This window comes from Coturnix japonica, chromosome 5 (genome assembly GCF_001577835.2).
Source record: "Coturnix japonica isolate 7356 chromosome 5, Coturnix japonica 2.1, whole genome shotgun sequence".
Classification (NCBI taxonomy): domain Eukaryota; kingdom Metazoa; phylum Chordata; class Aves; order Galliformes; family Phasianidae; genus Coturnix; species Coturnix japonica.
In genome coordinates this window covers 296,003-322,649 of record NC_029520.1, presented here as the reverse complement: position 1 = coordinate 322,649, position 26,647 = coordinate 296,003, and the positions used below count along the sequence as shown (strand labels likewise).

The 26,647-nt window shown below is 60.9% G+C and overlaps 4 protein-coding genes across 18 annotated transcripts; 2 read left to right on the top strand and 2 right to left on the bottom strand.

Annotated features, from left to right (window-relative positions):
• Positions 1-16,135, top strand: SYT7 (synaptotagmin 7). Of its 12 annotated transcripts, none has more exons than XM_015863193.2 (13): positions 1-281; positions 5,499-5,602; positions 5,934-6,013; positions 6,654-6,785; positions 7,264-7,479; positions 9,467-9,823; positions 10,613-10,738; positions 12,321-12,456; positions 12,768-13,038; positions 13,120-13,289; positions 13,913-14,027; positions 14,128-14,327; positions 14,564-16,135. In XM_015863193.2, the coding sequence occupies exons 1-13, from the start codon at positions 251-253 to the stop codon at positions 14,666-14,668; spliced, it is 2,043 nt and encodes a 680-aa protein (XP_015718679.1). In that variant the 5' UTR covers positions 1-250; the 3' UTR covers positions 14,669-16,135. The 12 variants fall into 12 exon arrangements, with proteins under 12 accessions (XP_015718679.1, XP_032300596.1, XP_015718682.1 ...); XM_032444701.1 differs by lacking the exon at positions 1-281 and adding an exon at positions 4,899-4,956; XM_032444700.1 differs by lacking the exon at positions 1-281 and adding an exon at positions 5,009-5,186.
• Positions 16,136-16,197: 62 nt separating this feature from the next.
• Positions 16,198-18,978, bottom strand: LRRC10B (leucine rich repeat containing 10B). Its single transcript, XM_015863206.2, has one exon. It carries the CDS (start codon positions 18,953-18,955, stop codon positions 17,942-17,944), a length of 1,014 nt encoding a protein of 337 aa, XP_015718692.1. The 5' UTR covers positions 18,956-18,978; the 3' UTR covers positions 16,198-17,941.
• Positions 18,979-19,077: 99 nt separating this feature from the next.
• Positions 19,078-20,665, bottom strand: SDHAF2 (succinate dehydrogenase complex assembly factor 2). Of its 3 annotated transcripts, none has more exons than XM_015863208.2 (4): positions 20,551-20,665; positions 19,574-19,797; positions 19,369-19,478; positions 19,078-19,279 (listed from the first exon to the last, which is right to left on the bottom strand). In XM_015863208.2, exons 1-4 carry the CDS (start codon positions 20,563-20,565, stop codon positions 19,149-19,151), a joined length of 480 nt encoding a protein of 159 aa, XP_015718694.1. In that variant the 5' UTR covers positions 20,566-20,665; the 3' UTR covers positions 19,078-19,148. The 3 variants fall into 3 exon arrangements, with proteins under 3 accessions (XP_015718694.1, XP_015718696.1, XP_015718695.1); XM_015863210.1 differs by lacking the exon at positions 20,551-20,665 and adding an exon at positions 20,480-20,540; XM_015863209.1 differs by lacking the exon at positions 20,551-20,665 and adding an exon at positions 20,164-20,212.
• CPSF7 (cleavage and polyadenylation specific factor 7) lies at positions 20,530-26,452 on the top strand. 2 transcript variants are annotated; one of them, XM_015863200.2, is made up of 10 exons: positions 20,530-20,740; positions 20,913-20,996; positions 21,899-22,117; positions 22,372-22,475; positions 22,721-22,866; positions 24,081-24,489; positions 24,572-24,690; positions 24,782-24,950; positions 25,028-25,201; positions 25,344-26,452. In XM_015863200.2, exons 1-9 carry the CDS (start codon positions 20,564-20,566, stop codon positions 25,194-25,196), a joined length of 1,596 nt encoding a protein of 531 aa, XP_015718686.2. In that variant the 5' UTR covers positions 20,530-20,563; the 3' UTR covers positions 25,197-25,201; positions 25,344-26,452. The 2 variants fall into 2 exon arrangements, with proteins under 2 accessions (XP_015718686.2, XP_015718685.2); XM_015863199.2 differs by having other exon boundaries at positions 25,291-26,452.
• The last annotated feature ends 195 nt before the right edge of the window (positions 26,453-26,647 follow it).

Genomic DNA, 26,647 nt, shown 5'->3' with positions numbered 1-26,647 from the left:
GCCAGCAGCGAGCAGCAAGTGGATGCGCGACCGTGGCACACACCCGCACACGCACCCGCACACACACGCACACGCAGAGCCGGCAGCAGGCAGCGGGCGGGCAGCGCCGAACACCGCGAGGCTCCCGGCTCCCCCCCGCCGCCGCATGCCGGCCCCGGCCGCTCCGCCGCCCCCCGCGGCCCCCGCACCCCGCGCCTCGCCGCCTCCCGCCGCCGCCGCCGTCTGATGAGCTCCGCCGAGCCTCGCCGCCATGTACCTCGACCCGGAGGCTGCGAGCGCAGGTGAGGCCGCCCCGCACCGGCACCGCGCCCCGCGGGTCCCCCCTTTTCTCGCGCTGCTCCGCCGAGAAAGTCAGCGCTGCCGCTTTCAAATGAGTCACGCTCCTGCGGAGCATCCCCCCCTTTCTCCCCTCCCCCTTCCCCCCGCGGTGCAGCCCCCGGCCTCGCAGCCCCCTCCCCGGTGGGATTCCGCAGCCCCCTCCTCTCCCCTCGCCCGTGCTGGGCTGCGTGCTTTGGGGAGGGGGCTTCAAGCCGCCGTTTTGCTGAGCTCACGCTCCCCGGGCACCGCTCGGCCCCGTCGTCACGAATGTGGGGCGCTGGCGGGGAGGAGGTGGCGGGCGTGCGGCCACCGCGGTGCCCGAACGGCAGTGTCACGGCGTGGCTCGGTGACAGCCTCCGGCAGAAGGACATGGGGACATCACGGGGGGACATCACCCAGCAGAGCACCGTGAGCCGCAGGCCTGCGGGATGCGGCCGCGCCGAGGGGCACCGTCACACATTGTCACCCATGGGGGGCGGCAGCGCTGACAGCCTTCGAGGGGATTCCGTCGCCACTGCCCAGCCGGGATGCCCTGCGGGATCAGCTGGTGGCCCAAGGTCACCCGGCAATGTGATGACAGCGGGGAGATGGGATGGGTCCCCAGGAGCCCCTCGCCCACCCCTTTTGCAGCCCAGGCTTTGCACCTGGATTCGTTCCCCCTCCAGTGTGCCCCAGATTTGCTCCCAGAATTATGTCCTCCTTGCCCCCTGCGGCTGCCGTGCCTCCACAAGGTGAGCACCGGGACACAGAGCACACACCCCTTCTGTCCCTCAGTCCCACTCGTGACTCTCCTACTACGTGGGGCATCCCTATGAAACCGGCCCAATAGCATCAGGGTGCCGCAGTGGCTGACACCAGGGAACCATCTGCTCTGCTCACTGCTCCTCTGCCTGCCCCTCTGCTGCTCTGTGGCTCCATTCCCCCCCTGGGTTTGGCACACCGTGGCCAAGCCACTGGATATAGGTAGCCCTGGGGACAGCTGGGGTGCCTGGAGGAGGACGGCTTAGGGACCAGGTGCCAGCAGCCCTTTCTCCCCAGTGCTGTGTTCCCTATGGGCACAACCAGTACCGTTGTCTTGGTTGTGAGGGAGATGCATGGGGTGAAGGGTGTAACTTCAGTGCCACCAGTGATGTGCACAATGGGTGAGACCTCCTCCTCCCCTCTCCTGCAGCAGCTGCGCCCGAATGCTCCATCCCCGTGGCCCAGACAGGTGCTGGGAGCTGTGGTCACAGCTCCCCACCTGCGTCCTCGTCCTCACTCCCCACCTGCGTCCTCGTCCCCACAGGTGCAGATAAATAACCCAGCGTGCTTTGCCAGGAGCCAGGCACCTGCTGTGCCCTGCACATTCCCTGCCTATGCCCACGTCCCCATGCGGCTCTGTCCTGTCCCCGTGGCAGTGGGGTGCCCGTAGGGCTGCCTGGGATGGGGACGGGGATAGAGATAGAGACAGGGATGAGCATAGAGATAAGGATACAGATGGGAATGGGAATGGAGATGGGGGAGGGGTCAGGGTCGGGGATGGGGACTGGAATGGAACAGTTGACGGGGACATGGGGACATAGGGACATGGGGATGGGGAGCTCTGGTCGATCCCCCAGTGCCAAGGAGCAGAGCGGAGCCAGAGGCTGCTTTCCTCCGCCTGATCTCGCGGCTTTTCAGCCTGCTGGGGAAGGGCGGGGAGAGAGAGGGGAATGAAGACAGATGCAGATAATATCGCTGCCACCCCCCAGCCCCTGGGGGGCTCGGCTCCAATATCTATTATAGATGAATTCAGCAGGGGAAGGGCTTTCGAAGAGCAGACAGTGAGGCTGGCGCGCGGTGGCTGTGTGCAAAGGCAGAGCGCCAGCCTGAGTGTTGAGCAGGGACAGCGGGGACCTGGGGACAAGGCTGAGGGCACACGCCGTGGGGCGTGGTATGTTGGGGACACGGCAGCTTTGTCCTGTGCTCCATGGTGCCATCATTCCATAACGATGCCCTGCACCGAGCTGTGAGCTCGTAGCGCCCCGGGAGCGTGCAAGGTCCCTCTGTCTCTGAGTATCATCCCTGGGCAGCTCCGCTCCCGGCCCTGCTGCAGGAGGGAGCGGGTCACCTTGGGGGGAGTTAATGAGGTTTGAAAGGGAAGCGGCCGATGGCGCTGCCGGAGACGGAGCCGAGGCATTGAGGGAGGGAGGGAGGGCACAGCATGTGGCACGGCTCTCTCTGACCAAGCCAGGTTACCCCTATGGTGGGATGCATGAAGATGGAGAGGGAGATGGGGACAAACCCTGCTGCCCCATAGGTGACCGTTCCCACTGTCCTGGGGTCTGAGTGCACCGCTGAGGGTGCAGCTCAGGGTCCCTCCGTGGAAGGGGGTGAGGAGGCTGTTACACAAAGGGCCATGTTTAGAGGAGACAGCTGGGGCTGAGCCGGAGCTGGGGGATGCAGGACGTCACAAGGATGTCAGGAGCTGGGACGCTGACAAAGGAGGCAGTGCTTGGTGTGATGACTGGGGATCTGTGGGGATGCAAAGTTCTGGGAGGGCTCAGGTGTTCAGCAGAAGCAGGAAGCACAAAGCAGAGAAACCACGCACATCTCCGGAAATCCTGAGCTGAAAATAACCTGACTGCAGGAGGGAGCTGGGGGAAGAGCACATCCATGTGCCATCCTCTGCGTGTGGATGCACCCAACCAACGTGGGCACGAGGACGTGGTGCCCTCGGGGTCCCCACCGCCCCACACTGTGCCGTGCTGCAGGAGGGGCTGTGGCACCAGGAGGGTGCAGTGCTGGTATTATGGAAAGGTGCCCATTGGCTGCCACCTTTTGCACCTGAAGTGTTGGCATTTCCAGCGGGTGCCAGAGGAGAGGGACTGGGGAGGTGTTGGGGGTCCCTGTGGCAGGCGGCTCGGTGTGGAGAGAGGCAGGGATGGACAGATTGACAGCTCCGGGGGCCGGCCAGATGGCTGGATGGAGAGACAGCTGTGTACGAGGGATGGACGGGTGGCTGGAGAGATGGATGGGTGCGTTGGAGAGGGGGCCGCGCGGATAGACAGACAAATGCACAGATGGAAAGCAGACGCCTGTTCCCATCCCTCTCGCCCTGGGCGCTCGTGAATGGCAGCAGGATGGAAACGGGTGCTGAAAGCGCGGCCAGCAGCTTAATGGGGTGGTCACCAGCAGCACCGGGCTGGGCGGGTGGCCGTGCTCACTCCGCACTCCCCTCCTGGGGGCTTCCATCCCGGCTCCCCCAGCATCCCGCACTGGAGAGCAAAGCTGCAAATTCACAGCTTCTCAGCTGCAGCCTAAAAATAAGAGCTTTGGGAAATATCTAGCAAATGAGTAGGAGGATGAGCAGGGGAGGAACGCGCAGCGTGGCACCAGGCGAGCGACAGCTGGGAAGCCCCGCTGTGCCACCGCGGCCACTTCGCTCCTGCCCCATCGCACGGCACGGCGCGGGGCGGCGCTCCTGTTGCGCACAGCGATGCTCTGAGCTCACACCCACCGGGACCGGGCGCCCCGTTTCCATCCCTTCTCTCCCCATCGCATCCCTCGGTGGCTGCGGGCACTCTTGGCACCCTCAACCGCTTCCCCTTCCGCTGCCGGCGCTTGGCACGCGGCAGAGCCTCGGCGCGGAGCCGTGCACGCCGGCTGCGGGGAGCGGCTGCGATCGCGCTTCCCGGGAGCGCAGCAGGCGGGGGTTATTTTGGGAGCTTCGGGGGGAGGCTCCGCGCTTTGCTACTCCCCGCACAACATTTGGGGAATTGGCCGTTTTCGGGCTCTGCGCCCAGAAATGAAGCGCTGTCAGCGTGACGCGGTCATAAGGTTGCCCACCCTTCCCAGCCAGGGGTTACATCTCCCCCCGTGCCACCTCTCTGCTCCCCGGGCAGCACCTGCAGCTGGGGACGAGCCGGGAGCTCTGCGCTCGGCTTCTCTGCTTAATTAAGCGATGCTAATTGACTGGAAAACAACTCATTGTGAGTGCTGCCGCAGCACAGCACAGCGGTGCCGGGGGCGTGTGACCCTGCGATGTCACCGGGGCAGGAGCCAAAGTCCCCTCGGTGACAGCATCCTCTGCTTTCTCCTTCTCTCTAAGAGGGATAATCCTCAGCGTCATGCCCGCAGCGCGTTGTCCTTCTCCTCTTTAATTTCCCTTTATGGGATTATACTGGAGATGAACTTGACCCTATGAGGAGTGGCAGCCACTGGCACAGGGCATGGTCCCTGCATCCATGCATTTGCATCATTGGAGCTGCATTTTGCAGCCTGGCATCCTTGCACCCTCCCATCCGCCCTTCCCTTGGGGATACAGCGGACACCAGAAGGGCAGAAGCACGGTGGATTCTCAGCACTGGGAGCACTGGCATGCAGTGCCAGGACGGTGTCCCATGTGTCACCATGTCACCATGGGGCAGCAGCCAGCAGGGCTCAGCCCCATTGCCTCCAGCGCTGTGCTAAGCGCCACACTCCTCCATGGCTCTTTCTAAATGTTAGAAATTAAGGGCTGGTCCCAAATTCCCTCCTAGGCAACAGTTGCTAAGCGGGTTCTATACACAGGGCCTCGTGACCAAGCGCCAGATCCCCCCCCGCCCCCTCTCCCTCCCGGCCCGGTTCTGTAGCACATGTGTGTCCCAGGTCCCCATCCTACAGTGCCACCCATCCCTGGTACCATCACCCACCAGCCCCACCCGGGCACCCGGATCCAGGGGCGCTCATTTAACTCTTATTGCCACCGTGCCTCCTACCTCGCCCCCCAGGAATGGGGGCTGCCAGTGCTTTGTCACCTGGTGTCCCCCCACAGGCAGGCGTGGGAGCAGGGCGTGGGGTCTGGCCGCCATGAGTCATGCAAGCTCCGGAGCCGCCGGCAAATTTCATTACAATAACAAGGGCTGCGGGTGAATTAATTATTAATCATTATTGTTTAATATTTATACTGCAGCACGGCTCAGGGTGGGCTCGCTCCGGCCTCTCTGTCCCCATTGGTGGTGGGGATGTCTGGGCATGGATGGCACCGTGGCGGGGTCACGCTCAGGGATGGGGTCCCAGCAGACCCCCGGAGTGCAATGGGGCAGGGTGGTGACCCTGCCATGTGTCCCTGGTGATCCACTTCCCATTTGTGCCCATGCCGCAGGTGCTGTGGGGTGGCCGTGGTTCCCCAGGAGGGCTGTCCATCCACCCAGGCTCAACTCTGCTCTGCTCCTCCCCAGGGGTTCCCTCCCGCGATGTCATCCTCGTCTCAGCCATCATCACCGTCAGCCTTAGCGTCACCATCGTACTGTGTGGCATCTGCCAGTGGTGCCAGCGCAGACTGGTAAGTGTCCGTGGGGCAGGGGGCAGGGGGCAGGTGGTGAGCACACCTGGGGGCAGTGTGCATGCTCCACTGTAGGACAGTTAACCTGTCCCCATCGCTGTGCCTGTGTCCCACTACAGCCTCCTAGCTCACTAATTGTGCTCCTGCCTGCTGAGCATCCATTGGAAATCACAGCGCTGCCCTGATTCCGAGCCCCAGTTCCTCCGTGTGTGCCACTGCATCCCTTACGCTGGGAATGGCAAATCAATTAACCCCGGGTCAATTAAGCCTAAAATTACCTCCTCCATCCTGGTGACAGCACCTGGTTCTGACCCCTCTGCTGTCCCCACAGGGAAAACGGTACAAGACATCCCTGGAGACTGTGGGCACACCAGATTCCAGCCGAGGCCGCAGTGAGAAGAAAACTATCAAGTAGGTGCCAACGCAGGGGGAGAGGGGCTGGGATGGCACTGCCACAGTGCCCTGCCTGCTGTCATCCACCAGGATCAGGGCATCCATGGGAGGACACTCTATGGGGACAGAGGTGGCTGTCCCAGTGACTCTTCTCGGCACATGGAGAGCTGCTGACCCCTTGGTTGGGGCAGAAGGGTCACCATGGCCCCTGGCAGCAGAGTGGGGTGCTGCTGTGGCACTGGAGCTGGGACGCACACAGGGGACACTCACACATCCTGTGGCACCGTGGGGATGGAGGACACAGGGCACAGGATGGGGTCCCTATGTGTCCAGACATGATGTGCCAAAAGGGAGCACACACAAAAGGGGGGGATGGTCCTGGCAATGGAACCCCCCTGTACTCACCGCTGCGTCCCTCTCCAGATCCAGCTGCCAGGACGCTGGGAAGCAGCCCTGCACTGCATTTCTCTAACCCTCTGCTCCCTTCTCTCCCCTCAGCCTGCTCCCATCTCTCTGCAGCCATCCGTCCGTCCATCCGTCTTGTCTGTTTCTCTCCACAGGGCCCAGGCGGGGCGGGGGGCTGTGCTCCCCCTGGCAGGAATTCAGCTTTCTCTCTTGTATTTCCCTCTTCTTTCTCCCTCCCCACGGTCTGCTGTAGCGATCTAGACAGAGACTTTTGGAATAACAATGACAACACAGTGCAGCAGAAATGGAGCTCGTACCCTCCCAAGGAGTTTATTCTAAACATTTCACCTTACGCCCCATACGGTGACCCGCGCCTTTCCCTCAAGTGAGTCTCTCCTTACCGGGCTATGACTACATGGGCAGCACCCACGCACCTTCCTCCTCCTCCTTCACCTCCTCCTCCTCCTCCCCCCCGGCCCCCATGGGCAGCCCCATGGAGACATGCAACCCCGGGGCCCCCTGCAGCGCGGGGTGGTGTTGCACGTTTGGGTACAGGGCTCCTTTCCCCGTTGTTTTTTGGTTTTTGTTCATTTCCCTTTTGGATTTGTACCATTCAGCCCCGCACGCCCTCCAGACCCGCCCCCCCCTCCCCCGCCCCCTTTATTTTATCCTTTTTTTTTTGGCTGTGCTGATGTCTCTCTCTCTCTCTCTCTGTCTGTCCGTCCCTTGTCTGTCTGTCCACCTCTGGCTCTGTGCCCTCCTCCTTGTCCCTCCGCACGCCGTGGCTCCCTGACACGTCCGTCTGTCTATCCGGCCCCTTTCCATGTCTGTCCTGGGGGGGTCCGTCTGCCGGCCCGGCCCAGTGGCTCTCTGTTATCAGGGGCTAAGCTGACGGCGTCGGCCACCGCAGGCTTGGCCGGGGACCGCGACGGCCGCCCCGGGGACAAGCAGCAGTGCGCCGAGGACGGCCTGAGGAGCAGCATCTCTGCGCACAGCGAGCCCGGCGCAGGGAAGGCAGCGAGGGGTCGCTGGCACACGGTGCAGAGCCACTTGGCCGCAGGGAAGCTCAGCCTGTCCAAGTGAGTGAGCACGCACAGCCCTCCCGGATGGATGTCCCTCCCTTCCCCCCTCCCGGGGGTGGGAGCAGGAGCCGCTCGCCCAGGTCCCCGCGGTGCTGGGACCGTGTGCCATCCACAGTGCAAACCCTTGCCAGGATGCATCAGATCTGAGCCTTAGGGGAAGAAATGGTGGCAGCAAGTTGCTGGCCGAGGTCTCTATATTCCCCACCTCCTCAAAATGGGGTTGCAGCAGCCCCTGATCCGTAGGGCACTGAGTTCAGATCCCAAAAACGCGCCGGCAAAGGATGTGGGGACGCCGGGGCTGGGCCCGGGGCAGCACGGCTGTGCTGGATGCTGCTGAACTCTGCAGGGTGCGTGATGCACCGAGCCAGGCATAGGGGGATGGACAGACTTAAGGGGATGGCGATGCCGCCCTCAAAGCCTTTGGGATTTTTTGGCATCTTTGTGCTCAGCCTACTTGTGTTCGGGTGTTGCTCTGGGGCAGGGTTCCTCTTGTGCAAGTCATCCCGGGCAGGAGCTATGCGGGTAGCACTTGGTGTCACCGCACTGTGGCCGCTCCGTGCCCTCCCGATTCCACCATCCGACGGCCGCTCAGTGCCGTCCTTCCGTCCCCATCTTACAGCCACTCAGTGCCCTCTGCTGGCACCATCTCTCGGCCACTCGGTGCCCTGGCGGTGCCATTATCCCACGGCCACTCGGTGCCCTCCCGGTGCCGCCGCCCCCCGGCCCCACAGTGTCCTGCAGGACCCCACGGGGACCGGTTTTGGGGCTGCAGTGCCCTGTCCCTGTTCGCCTCCCGTGTGGCACGTTGCCGGCAGATCCTGAGCCTCCAGCTGGCTTGGGGCCGAGCGGAGCCAGATTTAGTTTCCCGCGATGGAGAGGTTGTAAATGGAACTAATTTCAGATTTGATATGAAACTGAAAGGAGGTCGGCGGTGGGTGTGGAGGAGGCACAGCGCCCCACGTGCCTTTGGGCCCCAGGGGCCTCAGGGCCAGATCTGTCCCAGCTCTCCAGTCCCCTCCCTCTTCTCTCCTTTTCCCACCTCTCACTCTTTCTTCACCTCTATCTCTCTCTCTTTTTTTTTTTTTTATTACTCTATATATATATATATATACACACACACACACACATATATATATATATAATTTACTCTCCCTGCAGCTCTGCCTCCCTGCTGCTGCGATGCACAACGGCACAGCTTTGCCTCGCCAGCCCCTGGGCGACATAGAAGCCGTGGTGCTGTGGAGGGAGGCTGTTTCTGAAGGAGGCTCCCCCCTCACAAAGGACCCCCTCAAGGCTTTAACCAGGCTGGCTGGGCTGCATGCCCTCATTCAGCGCAATGGCACCGTACCATGCGCCTGCTGCTCTGCATGTGGGCAGCACCTGGGGCCTCACTTTGTCCCCATCCATGAAAGTCATGGGGCATCCCAAGGGTCCCCAACAGCAATGCGCATCCCCATCTGTGCCAACCCAATGGGATCCATCTGCTCTCCCCGCTGCTGTGTGCCTGTTGTGCTCTGCTCGTGCCCGGCTTCACCCTTGAGGACGCGTGGTGCGCTGTGCCATCCCGGCACGCTGCAGTGCTCTGAGGATGGTGGTGCTGAGCATCCCAGGAGCTGCTGTGCTGGGAGGGATGGGGTAATGGGGACAGGGCGGGCTGGCTGCGGCACGTGAGCAGGCGCCGTGGGGCACCGAGGGACCCGCCTTCCCACAGCAGCAGCCTCATTACGCAGCTGGCAGACGAGGTTGGGCAGGCGCTGCGAACGCACCGGGCAGGCGGTGGTGGTGAGATGGCAGCGCGGGAGCGCAGAGAGGCCGTGCTGCGGCCGGGAGGCAGAGAAACAGCTGGCTGTAGCCTCTGGCCCCTGCCGGAGCGCTCCCTGCACTGGGGCATCTTCTCGCTAACTCTCTTCTTTTCCTTCCTCCAATTTTGCCCCTTCACCTTCTTCTCCTTTCTCTCCTCTCCTCTGCCCTTCCTCTCCCTAAGTTTCGAGGACTCCACCCTGTCCACAGCCACTACCCTTGAGTATATCCCCACCTCAGCAGGCGATCCCAAATGCCAGAGGCCCCGCACGCTCATGCGCCAGCAAAGCCTGCAGCAGCCCCTCAGCCAGCACCAGCGCAGCAACCACAGCCAGCCGACCACCAGCCAGAGCCTGGGCCACCTCCAGGCCCACAGCAGCTCCTCCGGCAGCACCGGCAACCCCCGGGGCTCCCGCGGTGGCCAAGTGCGCCAGGGCATCGCTGCCGGCTCCAAGCAGCGCACGAGCCGCTCCAACCCCGGCAGCTGGGACCACGTGGTGGGGCAAATCCGCAACCGTGGCTTGGACATGAAGTCCTTCCTGTAAGTTCGCTCGCGGGCTTTTCTTCTCCCCGGCGGTTCCTCCAGGTTCGGGTAAAGCCTGCGGCGGGGGATCAGGGAGGTCACCTGGTCATGGTCACTTGGCTCGGCAACCATGGGTCCCGTCGGCTCCGTGGGATGCGGGGATGTTGCGGTGACGGTCCCCCTGTGCAGGGTGTCCGGCTGCGTGGCTCCAATCTCGGTGCTCGCTCAGGCTGCAGGGTGATTCACGTCACCGTCTGCTCTCCCCATACCTTGTTGCGCTCTGTTTGCCGTGGGATGCCGTCACTGCTCGGTGTATCCCATTCTCTGCATCCCTCCTGATGCCCCAGAGTCCCCTCAGCTGCAGGCATCCTGTTGTCCATCCCCAGCTCACTGCCAGTGGGGACTCCCTCCGTGCTCTGCTGTGTCCCACAGGCTCTGCCCTCTCCCTCCAGCTCCACTGGCCAGCCTCCTGATCGATAGCTGAGGCTCGCAAGCTGTCCCCAAGGTCACGTTGCTCTCTGTTTCTGTGGGTTCCATCCCCAGTTTGTGTGGGACCTCCACCCAGAGCTGGGATGCACCAAGTGAGCTACGACCATTCTGCTTTTGCTTTTTGCTCATCATTGTGGTGCCACTGTGGCCCCAGGATGCCGCTGGCACCTGTCACCCCACAGCCCTCGCCCACCCCCAGATGCCATTTCCTCCACAGGGGCCGCGCTCCCGGTCCATCCCCACCTGTAGTCCCCATCCTGATGCTGTGTTCTCCTCTCTCTTTCTCTCCCCCCGCCTCGCTCCCTCCCTGCCGGGCAGGGAAGGCCGGATGGTGGTGTTATCCCTGGTTTTGGGACTCTCAGAGCAAGATGACTTTGCCAATATCCCCGACCTGCAACCCGCTGGGACGCAGCCGAACCAGCCGAACGCTCAGGGGGACAAGAGGTAGGAGGAAGGAAGAGGGCAGTCCTGCAGGAGGACGAGACGCAGGGTGGAGGAGGAGGAGGAGGAGGCGGCCGGCCTCGCGGAGCGCCCAGGTTGGAGCGGCCAGGCAGCGGGCACGGCGACGGCTGCAGCTCTCCCCGCCGGAGTGGCGACGCCGAGCACACCCTGACCCCTTCCTCCCCATCCTTCCCTCCTTCCCTCTGTCCATCCCCATCCCCATCACTGCTGGCCGCATGCTGGGGAGGTGCACTGTGCCAGGAGAGGATGAGCTGCCGGGGCGAGGGGATCCCCAAAATGCTGAGCTGCACCGTGGTGCGCACGCAGGGATGGCTCCGTGGGAGCTGTGCCTTCACTCTAGGGCTCCTTTTGGGGCCTCCTCAAGCTCTCAAGTGGCAACAGGAGTCCTCATGCTGGTGGCAGTGCCACCTTAGAGGAGGGTGGCTGTTCCTCCCGGCACGATCGCCGTGTGATGGCAGTGGCCCCATTCTCTCCCGCCAGCTATTTTTACCCCGCTCGCCTTGATTTCGCTCCATGTTGTAGCACATTCCCCAGCGCCGCCGTCGCATGACCACCACTCCCATCTCCTTCCTCCATCCCGTGACCCCGCAGCAGGGATAGCTCTGCGCCTCGTGACGTCTCCGTCCATCTGTCCCCATCTCTCGGCTTCTTCCTTTCCTTGCAGCCCATCCTGGAGGAGCACCGCAGCACATCTCCTGTGCCAGCAGCTGACCTCTCCGTGCGTCCCGCTCCTCTCTCCCTTCCATCCCACCAGGCCCACTGCAGAAGATGCTCCTCCTCCCCTCTCTCGCTCTTCCTCCCTTTCTCTTGCTGGCTCGGCGCACACCACCAGGCAGCTCCAGGCACCAGCTCTCCACCTTTGCTCTGTTCTTAAACTGACTTTGCCTCCCCAGCTCTCTCTGTCCTTCCCGTCTGCCTGTGCGTGGGGGGCTGCCTCTGCGCTGCCTCCATCCCCCCCTGCCCCAGGTATCTGACATCTCCATCAGTGCTGCGTGTGCTTTCTGGGCCGATGGGTGTCTGCATGCCCGTGCCTTTTTCGCCCCCAGGGTTGGCACCGCCGTGCTCCGTCTGTCAATGTGTCCCTGTACCGTGTGCTATGCCCATAGCCAGGGCGCGCATCCCCTCCTTCCTTGGATCTGTCCCTGCCACTCTGTGCCCATGTCTCCATCATGCATCGTGGCAGCGTGGTCCTGGCGTGTGCCCATTGATGCTCTGTCCATTCACAACTCCATGCCCAGCTCCTGGGATCCAGACAGGGACAGATGGGGCTGAAGGACCCCACAGGGGTCAATGGTGACAGCAAAGGGGACACTAATCAGCCAGGCAGTGTGGCACAAAGCAACTGGGCTGAGCCACACTAAGGGGACTGGTGGCTGTGCCATACCACGATGGTGGCATGCCAAGTATGAGAGACCCAAGTGCTGGCACCAGGCTGTGGGCTCCATGGGCAGTGGGGTGCTGCTGGTTGCCAGCATCTTGCAGCCTGGATCTGGCACACCCTGTGCTGCAGGCACCTTCTGCTCCCCTCTGGCCCCACTCTAGGGCAATCCTTCTCTCTCCACAGGTTGCCAGCTGGTGGCAAGGCAGTGAACACAGCACCTGTGCCTGGGCAGACACAGCAGGATGAGTCCGATCGCAAGACGGAGCCGCACTCCTCTGTCTCCGACCTGGTGAACTCCCTGACCAGTGAGATGCTTATGGTGGGTCCTGGGGTGGGAAGGGGCTCTGCCATGGGGTTGGCTGCCCCTCCTCCAGCCGCAGCTTGCTGGCTGTGACCCTCTCGTGGGGATGTGAGGGCTGTGCTGTCAGGAGGGATTTGGCTAATTGGTGCTCCCCGTTCTGCCGGAGTGGAGCCAGGGGTCAGCTGAGGAGATGCCCACGGGCGGGAGATGGGAGATGGGCTGATGCCTGCTGACAGCCACCAAACTTAAGGAGCTCTGTGCAGCATTGGCCATAGCAGCTGGGATGGGAGCAGCAGCCTCACTCACTGCTCCTCATCCCTTCCTCACAGCTTTCTCCAGGCTCCGAGGATGACGAAGGCCATGACGGCTCCAGCCGGGAGAACCTGGGCCGCATCCAGTTCAGCGTGGGCTACAATTTCCAGGAGTCCACCCTGACTGTCAAGATCATGAAGGCGCAGGAGCTGCCAGCCAAGGACTTCAGCGGCACCAGTGACCCCTTTGTCAAGATCTACCTGCTACCCGACAAGAAGCACAAGCTGGAAACCAAGGTGAAGCGGAAGAACCTCAACCCGCACTGGAATGAGACTTTCCTCTTTGAAGGTATGGGCTGGGAGGGAATGGGATGGAGAGGGCCCACCAACCTCTATGGATATCACTTCATGGCCTCCATCTCTGGTGCAGGGTTCCCCTACGAGAAAGTGGTGCAGCGGGTGCTGTACCTTCAGGTCCTGGACTATGACCGCTTCAGCCGTAACGACCCCATTGGGGAGGTGTCCATCCCCCTCAACAAGGTGGACCTCACCCAGATGCAGACCTTCTGGAAGGACCTGAAGCCCTGCAGTGATGGCAGCGTAAGACCCATGGGAAGGGGTCCCTGGGGGGCTGTGCCTGTCCTACTGATGTCCCAATAGGTTTAAGTCCTCATTTGGGTCAAAATGAAGTGTTTTGGGCAGACCTAAAATGAAAGCTTTCTTTCCCTTTTGCAGGAAATGTCCCACTTGGGGCTGGCCCCAAAAGGGACACACTGGGGAGGGCCCCGAGATGTCCCACTGAAGTTGGCCCAATGTGTCCTACCAGGGCTGACCCCAGAAATGTCCAACTAGGAATGACCCCAAAAAGGTCCCTTGAGGGTTGTCACTAAAACATCCCACTGGGGGTGGCCCCAAGAGCATCTCAATGGTGATGACTGCCAAAACATCCCACTGGGGATGGCCCCAGAACATCCCCCTGGCAATGGCCCCCAAAATGTCCCACTGCTGGTGACGCCAGAACATTCCCCTCTTGATGGCCACTCTTCCTTCTGCCCAGCCCCAAAGCCCAGTCTTGGGGCAGCTCTTGGTGCCCCCTTTCCACCACCCAGGCAGGCCACCTAGTGGGACCCTGAGGGCTTCGGGTGCCCAGCAGGGCGGGGGGCTATCCCAGGGTGCCCCTCTTAGGGCTGGGGAGGCCCTGACAGCCTCTATGTGCCCCACAGGGCAGCCGAGGGGAGCTCCTGCTGTCACTGTGCTACAACCCCTCCGCCAACTCCATCGTGGTGAATATCATCAAGGCACGGAATCTCAAAGCCATGGACATCGGGGGCACATCAGGTATGAGCAAGTTGGGCATCATCCCCAGTGCTCAGCATGGGGGTCCGGGATGGCGCTGCCCGCCTGGCTGGAGCTGAGCCCAACCACACTGTGCCCCCAGATCCCTATGTGAAGGTGTGGTTGATGTACAAGGACAAGCGGGTGGAGAAGAAGAAGACGGTGGTGATGAAGAGGTGCTTAAACCCTGTCTTCAACGAGTCCTTCTCCTTTGACATCCCCACGGAGCGACTGCGTGAGACCACCATTGTCATCACCGTCATGGACAAGGACAGGCTGAGCCGCAACGATGTCATTGGCAAGGTGGGTCACTGCCTTGGTGCCCCCACCATGGCGGAGGCAAAAGGCAGGCAACCAAGGTCTAATTTGTTTGAAGCTAGAGGTGATAAATGAGCACAATTGCTGTTGCCATGGAGAGGCACCACATTGAGTCTATGGGGGGCTCGCAGGGGGAGTGCAGGGGTACTGTTGTCCCCAAGGGGTTGGATGGATGGGTGGATGGACTACTGCGTAGTGTTGATGTCCTGTGTCCCCTGCAGATCTACCTGTCCTGGAAGAGTGGCCCTGGTGAGGTGAAGCACTGGAAGGACATGATTGCACGGCCCCGGCAGGCGGTGGCTCAGTGGCACCAGCTGAAAGCCTGAACCTCCAAGTGTTGGGGACGGTGCTGGGGACGATGCTGGGGACATCCCTGTCCTCATGTCCCTGCTGCAAGGCAGGACTTGTGCGAGTGCTTCCAGCCACAGTCCCCAGAGCCCTCATCCCAGCGTCACCCCACATTTTGGGAGGCTGCTGGAGTAATGGAGGGGGGGGGGGGGTGGTCCAAGCCAAGCTCTCCCCCTTCCCACTCAACACAAGCTCTCCCAGCCGCCAGCGTCACCCCAGTGGGATGATGTCCCCACACCCTGCCCCGTCCCCACCCCGGGGACACCCGAGGGATTGGAAGCCATGCCGCGGTTCGTTTGCCAAAGCGGGAGCATTCATCACTGCCTCCGGTGGGGTTCGCTGCTTTCCCTCCCTCCTGGCTCATCCCCTGCCCCCTTGCACCATTCCACCACATTGTGTCCGCCCTGGTGGGAGCACCTGGCAGGGTGTCCCCTCCTGGGCTGACATGCACCACTTTCCTTGTGAGGATGGAGCAGTGCCATCAGAGCCATCCCCGTTGTCATTGTCCCCACTGGTGGCTTTGGGGGCTGACACAGTGTCAGCAGTGTCCATAAGGTCCCTGGCACCTCCCCACTGTCACTGTGTTGGACATCACTGATGCTGGGTACCGATGGGGTGGGTGCCATAGGAGCGCAGATGGCACTGCTTGCTGTCCCTCCAAGGGCTCCCTGCTCTGCTGGGTGTCAGGGGTAAGGCAGTCAGCGGGTGTCCCCAGAGTCCCTTGGGTACACCGCAAAGCTCTCCAGCAGGGCACGGGCCATCCCCTGCCCACCTGGGGACACCATGGGGACTCTGCACCCCCAGTCTTCCTGCTGCCACCTGGCACTTGTCCCCACAGATGGGACATCCCCATGGTCGGGACATCCCCAGGATGGGACATCCTCATGGTTGGGACCTTCCCGTGAGCCTCAGTAGGAGTTCATTCATCATGTGGGGGACCCCGTGCCAAACCCAAGAGCAGCCATCACAGGGGTGCTGCCCTTCCAAGTGGCCCTGGGGACACAGTGGCACCATCCTACCCACAGTCCACCGGAGAGCCCCATTAGGCCATTATGGACAATCTGGAGTGAAGTCATAATTCTGTTACGACAGTAATAATAGTAATAATAATAATGATGATGACGACGATGCTTTTAGGGACATTTGTATTTTTACAACATCCTCTCTTTTTTTAACCTAACGGAGGAGAGCCACGCACCCGGGGAAGGGCCGCACTGAGCTGAGGGGTGAGGGGTTCCCAAAGCAGGGAGTGGGGCAGGGTGCCCACATCCCCCCCCCCTACCCCACCCCCCATCATCTCGGGACCGTGTGTTCATTTTTAACTCTAGAGCTCTTAGCCGTGGTCTTGTTCAGGTCTTTCTCTCTCTCTCTCTCTCTTCTTTCATGTGATGGTAACATCCAACTGGTGTGTAAAATACAAACAAACAACCAAAAACACACACACAAAAAAAAAAAAAAAAAAAAAAAAGGAAAAAAAAATAAAACAACAAAAAGAGATGAAGCACCGGGATGGGGGGGGTGGGGGGGCAGCCTGGTGGAGGCCTCTTTGCAGAATCCTATTTTTAGGGAGCGGGGACCCTCGTTTTCTGGAGGCAGCTCCCACTCTTGGTAATAAAGGACTGTGTGAATCTGCCCGTTTAACCTTCTCCTTACGGGGTGGGGGTTAAGGGGAGGGCAGGTTTGGGGATGGGGATGAGGTTTGGGGGTGGGATTGCGGATGGGGTTTTGGAAATGGGGTTTGGGAATAGATTTAAAGATGGTTGGATGTGGCTTGGGATGGGTTTGGGGGGTGAGATTTGGGCTCGTTTCCCTCAGCAGGTTCTGTACATCCAGGGCACAAAGCCACCATGCCCAGCACAGTGCCTGTCCCCAGCGTAGGGTGCTGGCAGCACAAACAAGGCTCAAGTTGCTGTGATAAATAATTGTGTGGATGCTGCTCTTGAATAAATAAAAGAAATTCCAGATGCAGGGCTGGTGGAGAGACGCACAGTCGGCTCTGATGGAAAACGGCTCCTTTCTGGTGCCAAAACAGGGGACAAAGCAGGGCCCTGGTGCCACTGGCTTAGGACTGCACCCCGCTGAGCCACAGCTCAGGGTTTTGGCAGCATAGAGCCCTGGGTAGCAGCAGGGTTATGGCAGAGCCTGGGTTTCTGTGGCATCATTGCAGCGATCCCCGGCGTCCGCAGTCAGCGGGAGCAGATGGAAATAGCAGCACGTTCCCAGCTGCAAAACATGTATGGGGATCTGTGAGCAGGCGGAGAGGGATATATATAGAGACAGACGTATGGATGATGCACCGCAACGGGGCTGGCACCCAAAACGCTTCCAATGCCCACAGCAGGTCCTGGATCCCAGCCCCGTCCCAGCACAAATCCCAAAGCTCAGAGGGATGGAGAATCAGAATGCGGTGGGTAAAAGGCATTGGAAAGGCAGGGAGCCCCTGCAAGCATCGCAACCTGTGGCTGGTGGCAACCAGGGAAGACCCAGACTCCAAAAAGGTGACCAAAGCCCCACGTTGGGTTTTATCAACCCCTGTCATGGCAGCGGCTGCCAGGGCTCCCAGGCATCCCACTGCTTCCTCACAGCCCTAACAATAGCTGGAAAGGAAAAAGGACGTGGAAGGCAAGCAAGCTGACTGGCAGCCTCCAACCCCAACCCTCTGCAATCAGCACTGGATGTGCAGTGCAGTCAGTGAGCCCAAGAGCTTGGGGATGGGATTGTATCCAGACATATAAACCAGAATTAAGGCCACGCACTTCACTCACAGCCCTTTCCCAGTAACATGCCCCCCCAGCCCAAGATCTGACCCTACTACCTTTCTCACACCACATTTGTGATTCTCACTGCCAAACACAGCTGCACACCGTGAGCCTGCAGCCTCAGTGCTTCTTCTAAGGCATGGCATGGAGCTCCCCTGCATGGAGAAGGCTGGAGGTGAGGTTTTCCTTTGCCTTCTTCCTAGATCTGGAGGAGATCAGCATACAAAACTTTGTGCAGTCACCCCAAAACTCAATGGGCAGCAGGGTCCGTGAGCCAGTGCTGCTTTCTCCTCCCTCAGCCAAGGAGGCAGGAGCAGAGGGAATCCATAGAGGTGGTGCCATAGGAAGCACGCAGAGCTGTGCTGCACATCCTCAGGGCAGAGTTACCACACAATGAGCGGAGCGATGCAAGGACTGCGCCCTGTGCCTATATGGGATGCTCTAAAGCACCCTGTGCTCCTCAGATCTGGCTCTCAGTGGCTCCACAACCCCTCATGGGGCATCCTCCAGCAACGAGGATCCATCACCCTGGGGGATCTTCTCAGCACCTTCCTCCTCCTCTTCCTCCAGCTGCTGTTGTTCCCGCAGCCGCTCCTCCCGTGCCTCCATGTACTCCACGGCCCCGCTGCCCACCAGCCGCACCGTGTCAGCCACGCAGGGCGGCTGTCGCACGGGGTTGTGGTCATAGGAGAGCAGGCAGAGGCCGGCCAGGCCCCGCAGGTCGGGGAAGTGGGCGATGCGGTTACGGTCCAGGTCCAGGACGCGGAGCTGGGCCATGCGCAGCAGCACCAGAGGGAAGTGTTGGAAGCGGTTGCCATAGAGCCAGAGGCCCTGCAGGTTGGCCATGCGGGGCAGGACGGAGGGCAGGCGAGCCAGGCGGTTGTCTCCCAGCTGCAGGCTGCGCAGGTCGGGCAGGCCCAGCAGGACATGGGGGAAGCGAGCCATGAAGTTGCCCTCCAGCCAGAGGCAGCGCAGGCTCTGCAGGTGGCCAAAGGAAGCAGGCAGCCCCTGCAGCCCATTGCGGCCCAGGTAGAGATAGGCCAGGCAGGGCAGCTGGCACAAGGCCTCGGGCACCTCCATCAGCTCGTTGCCATCCAGCGCCAGTGTGCGGAGGTGCTGCAGGGACGCCAGCTCATCGGGCACATCGCGCAGCCCGGCACCACTCAGGTACAGCTTGCGAAGCCCATGCAACTCCCACAGAGCTGGGGGCAGCCGCCCACCCCGAGCCTCCAGCCGCTGCTCCACGCCTGCAGGGCCCTCGGCGGAGATCGGACACGTGGAAGCGCCGCTGCCCATCGCCTCCAAATGTGGACAACGGCGCTGGAGCAACGCACTACGGAGTGGGGGGCGGGGACAACTGGAAGCGGCCCCGCCCCCTCTGCTTCGGGTCCCGCCCCCCAGCCCTAAGGCTGAGTCCCACCCCCAGGTACAACCGCTGCCAGCACGGCCCCCTGTATTCCAGGGATCCCACCGTCCCGGGCCATGGGGGGGTCCTGCAGCCCCCATAGAAATCTTTGAGGTTCCCACAGTGCTGCACCAAGGTGATGCCTGGTCCCAGGGCAGGGACCATAGCTTGGCATGGGGACAGACAGATGGACAGGGGAACAGGATGAACCACAGAGCCCGACTACGTGGAGGCAGCGGACACTGGTACCAGTAGCTCGCAGCCACAGCTTTATTTCTTGTGCCCTGAGGGCTGTCAGTTTGTGGACTCAAAGAGGTACTCCAGGTCTGGCTGCCGCAGCCTCTGCTCCTTCTTCTTGTTCTTAGCAAGCTCCTTCAGCATGGCCATCACCTCATTGTCAAACACAGCCGGCGTGGGCTTAGCTTCTGCAAATAAGAGGCAGAGTGAAGGAGAGCAGCTCAGCATTGCCCCAAGTCACCCACACATCCCATGGCCCAGTGCAGTGCACATGTACCTGTGGCCCAGTAGTAGATGTCCCAGTCGTTGCTGGGAACGTTGATGAGTTGGTCATAGAGGTTCAGCTGCCGCTCATCCATACGGCTCAGGTTCTCCTTGGCAAAAAGGCTGCAGGAGATCACATGGGGGTCAATGGGACAGAAAAGAAAGACAGAAAGGCTCCTTCCTGCCTCTGCCCCACCACAGTCTGCACAAAGCCCCACCTGAGCAGGATGCAGTTCTCAAGCATGCCCCTCTTCCTGCTCTCGTACAGCAGACGTGCTCTCTTGGTGTCCAGGGACTCATTGGGGCGCTCCTTCCATGGCGGCAGTGGCATCTCCAGCACATCCTTCCCCGGGTCACCCTGCGAGGCCCCGCTGTAGCCTCGTGGTGCACGCAGCATTGCCAGCACTGGGCGGCACAGGGTGAGGCGAGACAGCGAGCACAGCTGCCGAGGAGATGGGAATGGGATGAGGAGAGCTCCAGCAGAGCCCCACAACCCCCATGCCCCAAATCAAACCCCACCCCAGGCCCTGCTAAGACCCCATACATTGCCCCTTGTTCCCCCTCCAGGCTCCAATCCCTCCCACCCTGCACATGATTCCATCCCCTCATGCCCCCCTTAAGTCCACACACAACGCCAATACCCCCACCACTCATAGGACCAGCCAGGCCTCTCATTCCCCTTCAGTCCTCAGAAACCACAGCTCCACAGTCAGCCTCCAGGCCCTCCCATTCCCAATCTCCCCCATCCTACATACAGATCCCATTTCCACCCAGGGCCACAATTCCCCCACATTCCACCCGCCCAGACCCTGCTCCTGTCCATTTTCCCTCCAGGCCTCAACCTTCCTTCCCCTTCCCCTCCCCTTTCACCCTCCCCCTTCCCCTTCCCCTTCAGGCCCCATCCCCCTTTCCCCTCCCCTTTTAGGCCTCAATCCCCATCCCCTTTCCCCTCCCCCTCCGGNCCCCTTTCCCCTCCCCCTCCGGACCCCATTCTCTCCCTGTTCTCCCCCTCCAGGCCCCAATCCTCCCCCTATTCCTCACTAGGCCCCAATCCCCCTCCAGGCCCCAACTCCCTTCCAGCCCCAGTCCTCACACACAGCCCTAAAGCAAAAGCCCGCTCCCACCTTCCTCACTGCCCCCCACAACACCTCCCAACCCTCTCTATATCCCTCGCAACCCCGCAGCCCCTCCTCACCCTGCTGACCGCCATGATTCCTCCTAACGCACCACCAGCAGGGGGCGCGCTGCTCACCCAGCCCTCTCGTCTCTATGGCAGGCAGGGAGAGCCGGAAGGGGCGTGGCTAGAGGAGGAAGCCGGAAGGGGCGCGGCAAAGGCGGGAGGAAGAAGCCGGAAGGGGCGTGGCGTGGCGGCCCTGGAGGTGGCGGTGAGCGCAGTTGGCGCGCGCGCGCTCGCGGGAGCGTGGGGGGGGGGCCTAGAACGGGACGGGCCTTTTGGGGCGGGGGGTGTGGGACCCCCGTTCCGGGGCAGGCAGGGCCCTGACGGGGGGGTTGTGCGGGGGGTAGAAGGGCGCTGCGGTGACTCATCCCTCGGCGCAGAGCCCTGCCGTGCGCGCTTCGCCTGGGAACATGTCGGAGGGAGTGGACCTGATTGATATCTACGCTGACGAGGAGTTCAACCAGGTGTGGAGCTGGGGAGGGGGGGAGAATAGAAGTGGGGTCTGGGGGAGAGTGAATGGAGGGGGGAGAAGCAGCAGCTGTTCCAGAATAGGAAATAATAGAGCAGTTCTACGGCAGGTCCATGGAACGACAGAGCGAGAGCTGAAGGAAAAACGGCTGCTCAGGACAGGGGCAGAGCTGGGAGTGAGCACAGGCTGTGGAAGGCAATGTGGAAAACCATAAACCCAGACTGGGTTTTGGCACAGGAGCCAGTGGAGCCCAATGCCAAAAGTTATGGCTTGCTTTAGGAATGGTTGTCATTGAGAGAGCATCACTGTGAATATGGTTTCATACTGGGCTGCTGTGAACCCTTAGGGCTGCCTGCTGATGGAGAGCGGCATCTTCTGCATGGGCAGATGGAGCTGCTGCGGTCTCAGAGATCAGAGAGTGGCTTTCTGGAGGGCTTGGAGAAGGCATGGCTCAGCCTTTGCAGTGCTGAGATCTCTGGGTTTATCCTGCCAAAGGTTGAACTGCTGCAGAGAGCACAAGGAGGAAGTTGGTGGCCTTAAAGGGAGTGGAATTGCGCTGCTGTAGCCAGGTGATGGAACAGCCTGCGGACAGGGCAGGAGGGGTTTGGTACTTGCTGAAGGGAGCAGGATACTCAGCCATGAGCTGTTTGCTTTCTGCTTGTGCACCCATGAGAGTGGAGCATAGAACAAGCTGGGTCTTGCTCAGTTGCTGAGGTCACAGCCAGCAAACCAGCTGTGAAGAAAGAAGACGAGGCAGCAGAAGCCTCTGGGATGTGACACTCTGCGGGGCCAGAACAGAGCAGTCCGCATAGCCCCGTGTGCCCTGACAACCCAGAGAGCCCTTCCTGAGCCACAGCTTCAACCCCAGCTTCCCATTAACCATTTCTCCCCTTGCAGGACTCAGAATTCAGTAATGCTGACCAGATGGACCTGTATGACGACGTGCTGACTGCCAGCTCGCAGCCCCCCGAGAGCCGCACCAGCAGCTTGGAACCACCCCCTGAAATTCGCCAGGAGCCCCCCCCCAAAGCCAACAGCAAAGCCCCTGCCATCCTGTATACCTACAGTGGGCTGCGCAACAAGCGGGCAGCTGTCTATGTGGGCAGCTTCTCCTGGGTGAGTGCTTTGGGGGAACAAACAAGTGAGGGTTCTTTGGAGGTGTAGGGCTGCTTGGAGCAGTGGTTTTCCTTGCTCTGTGCTGAGCTGATATTCCAAGCTGAGCTTGGCCTAAGGGGAAAGGGACTTTTATAGCCCTGAGAGGCCGCAGAGCCGAGCCCTGAGCCAGTGGGATGGCTGCCTTTGGGCATGGGGTGCTGGGGAGGGCTGCGGGAACTGAACCCCATCCCAGCTTCTGCCTTGCTGCCCCACAGTGGACAACAGACCAGCAGCTGATCCAGACCATCCGCTCAGTGGGTGTCTATGACGTGGTGGAGCTGAAGTTTGCAGAGAATCGAGCCAATGGCCAGTCGAAAGGGTGAGAGCTGAGGGGGAAGGGAACGAGGAGGAATGGGGCAGCCAGGGCCCCCATAGCCACATCCTGGGAGCAGTGAGGGGGTACAGAGATGGTACAGGATGAAACACAGGCTGTCAGCAGCACAAGCACCTGGAACAGGAGGGGGGATTGATGGAGGCACGCAGCTCCATGCTGCTTGGTGTGGGTCCTTGAGCTGCCAGGGGGTGAAGGGCTGGGAGTCTGCTGACCACTGACCCTCCCTGCAGGTACGCGGAGGTGGTGGTGGCCTCTGAGAACTCGGTCCACAAGCTGCTGGAGCTCCTGCCTGGCAAAGTGCTCAATGGGGATAAGGTGGAGGTGAGGCTGGCCACCCGGCAGAACCTGTCCCAGTTCGAGGCTCAGGCTCGCAAACGTGAGTGGGGCGCAGGCACATGGCGGGCAGCTCCTTGGGCCCCACCACTGAGCTGTCAGGATGAGACCTTGGGGTGGGGGGGAAGACCACCAGCAGCTTCTGGGGTTATGTCCAATTGCCGCCGAGTCTGCTTAGATCCTGACCCGAGTCTTTATGATCCCCTTTTAGGTGCTCACTCACTGCGAAGATCCCTCGTAGCCTCCTCTTCCTCCTCTCCAAACTGAATGGGCTTAAGCTCTTCAGCCTACCAACATAGCTAAGACCCTCCATATCTATTAGTAGCTCTTCTCTGGATCTCCTCCAGAATTTGTCCATCCCTGCGGAGGTAAGGTGCCCATCACTGGACACAGTATTCCAGCTGGGGCCTGGCCGTGGGCTTTCTACAATGGCCATAGATGGTCCTAGCCTCACTCCGCAGCGATGTGACGCCCTGGCCCCGCACTGGGGGGCTCTGTGGAGCCCGCAGGGACGGACTTGGCAGGAGCACGGACGAGGAGGTCTTGGCCAGCTGTGTTCATTGTAGACCCCGTGACCCATTTCACGCAAGGAAAGCCCATCTTTCCAAAGGCTTTGGCCGAGGTTCAGGGGGGTAGCTCCAACCGTCGCATTCTTCCTTCGGCTCCGTTGCTGCTCAGGCCACGTCTCTGCCCACCCTCATGGTTCGGTGGCCAGGGTTTGTGCACTTTCAGCCTCCCTGAGTGGTCTTGCAATGGGCTCAGCAGCTTTCCCAGAGCTCTGTCCCCCCTTTTTTCCTCTCCCGGCTCGCCGTCAAAGCCTCATCCTCAATTCCTGCCCTTCTCTTCTGAGGCAGTTTTCCTTCCTCCAGCTGTCAGCACTTGGGTTCTGCCCCTGCATCCATGCTCGTGCTGCCTGCTTGAGCAGGCTGCAAGTGTTTGGGGCTGTTTCATACCTTCAGGAAGCTGGGCTCTGGCCATCTCTCCCCATTTCTTGTGGCTTTTCACTTCTATCCACGTCCCTGCTCGCTCTGCGGCCAGTGAAAGCAAGCATCCTTGGGACGCTGTGCAGGTGGCCGCAGGTGACCCTGTTGGAGAGGCACGTGTAAGCGGAGGTTACGTTTGGCTGGCTGGATCTGTCTCTGGGCACCTCAAGCTTTCCCGAGGCTGAACCTCGCGCGTGTGTAGGGAGGAAGAGGTCAGTGAGGGGCAGGCAGTGCCTGTGGCTGCAGCTCACTGCCCTTCCCATGCCGCTTGCAGGTGTGCCGCCGAGGGCCCACTCACGGGACTCCGCCGACTCTCTGGATGGCCGTGCCACACCGACAGAGAATGCGCTGCCGCCCACCCGCCTGGAGAAGCCCCCCTCCATCCTGCCCTTCTTCAACCGCCCCCCCACTGCTCTGCCCCTCATGGGACTGCCCCCGCCTCCCATGCCCCCTCTCCCACCTCTCTCCTCCAGCTTCGGCGTCCCCCCACCACCACCCGGCATCCACTACCAGCACCTCATGCCCCCTCCACCCCGACTGCCCCCACACCTGGCCGTGCCCCCCCCTGGGGCTGTCCCTCCAGCCCTGCACCTCAACCCAGCCTTCTTCCCCCCACCCAGCACGGCCGTGGGGCCCCCACCAGATGCCTACGGCAAATCCTTGACCCCCTACAACCACAGCAGGTGAGTGGAGGGTGGAGGGGGGCTTGGTGCCAGCAGGGTTGGGAGGGAGCTGCATTGAGCCCCCAACCCTATATCTGTGCAGCCGGGAGCTCGGTCCACCACCTGCCCCTGTGAGTGAGGTGGAGTTTGAGGAGATCATGAACAGGAACCGGGCCATCTCCAGCAGTGCCATTTCCAAAGCAGTGTCGGGTGCCAGTGCAGGTAACGGTGGCTGTGTCCCTGTGCCCCGTCATCCCCTCAGCCCTGAACCTGCAGCTTGCTGCATCCCTCACCATTCCTCCACTTCCCACAGGTGATTACAGCGATGCCATCGAGACCCTCCTGACAGCCATTGCTGTCATCAAGCAGTCCCGCGTTGCCAACGATGAGCGGTGCCGCGTCCTCCTCTCCTCCCTCAAAGACTGCCTGCATGGCATTGAAGCCAAGTCCTACAGCACCAGCTCCAGCAGCAGCTCCACCAGGTACCCTGCCTTGGGGGGGTTGCGTGGCTCATTGGGGTCTCTGGAGGTGACCAAACGTTCTTCTCTTCTTCCCCCAGGAAAAGACACCGCTCTCGGGATCGCTCTCCCAGCCGGTCCCGTGATAGCAGTCGGCGGCATCGGGACGTCCTGCATGGTGAGGATCGGCACGAGGACTATTTCCAGGAGCGGAACCGGGAGCATGAACGGCATCGGGACAGAGACAGAGAGAGGGACCGGCACCACTGAGACAGGTGAGCCCAGCGGCGGGACGGTGCTGTGCTGATGGCTGAAGATACCCGGTGCTGCAGCGCTGCCCTTCCTTCTTTTCTCTCTCCTGCAGAAGTTTGGCAGTAAGTGGTTTTTAATGGACTCGTATCTCCTCACCTCAACCAGGACTGCGCCACTGTGGCTGCTTCACCCCCTGCTCACCACCCACGGCTCTTTTGAGGCACCTGAGGGACTCCTTGACACCTTGGGGCCTGAGCCCTTTCCCACACCCACCGCTACTGCTGCTTCCAGGGGAGAGGCTGAAAGGCAGGGGGCCCTGCTCCATCAGTACTTGGACCCAAAGAAAAATGGTGCTTTATTTTCACGGAGGGAGGTTGGTGAGCCCTTTCCTCTCGCAGCCCTCCAGGAGTGGCTGCAGGTGGATGGATCCTCGGGCGCACAGGGGCTCAGTGGCACGCAGCTTTCCATTTCAGCTGGAAGAGAGCTGGGCTGGGGTCACCCCCCCTCCGCCCCAACTTTCACAGCAGGGTCACAGCCTCCGTGTTCATCTCCCAAAGCACCAGCTCTGGCTTCCAGGAGCTGGTGGGGCCTCACGACATCATCCTCTCCCATAGAGCCTTCCTTGTTTTAGAGGAAGCAGAGGAAGCAGAGCTGCAAACCCCAGCCTCAGCGACTGTATGTCCCCTTCCCAGCAGCATCTCTGTGTGTGATGGTGCAGTTGCAAGCTGGGACGGGTGGCAGGGACAAGGCCACGAGCTCCCTATGCCCAGTGGAGTTGCACAGCACTGTGCACAGCCATTTTGAAGCCCAGGAGGAGCTCATAGCCCTATACAGGTCCATTCAGCTAAGGTTGCATGCTGGAGGAGCTGAATAGGTTCAGGCAAACCAAGGAGCCCCAAAGCACCAGCCAGCCCCCAGGGATGCCAGCTGGGTGGCATTACCTTCAGAACTGTTGCTGGACAGGAGAAAAACCCAGCTCCACAGGTCTTTGTTAGGCTACAATCACACAATGAATTCCATCAAGTACCATCAGGTGAGCACTGGGGGGAAGCATTTGGTGGGTGAGTTCTGTTTTTGTTGGCTTTTTTTTTTACGTAACAACACAAATTTATAGTTTCTTTCCAATTAGTGTGGGGGGGAAAAGTGCAGAGAGGAACCTCTATTAAGCACCCGGCGAGGCGCTGCCCCCCTCTGCCCGCAGTGACTTAGGTTTGTTTGTCTTTCTGATAGGTTGGAAGTTGTGTAATAAACTTGATGACGTTGTCAGTCTTTTATATGGAGCTTTTCAAGAGATTCTGGTGGGGATGTTCAGGGGATGAAGGTGTGGATGGGCAGCAAGAGCCAAGCACTTCTGTAACGCCCCCCCACCCCCAATCTTCCAGCTCTTCCTAAGGGCTGCTGTGCCTCCCATGCTGGCTCAGGGGCTGGCTGTGGTAATGAGGTGCTCTGGCCTGGGGGGATGCCACGTG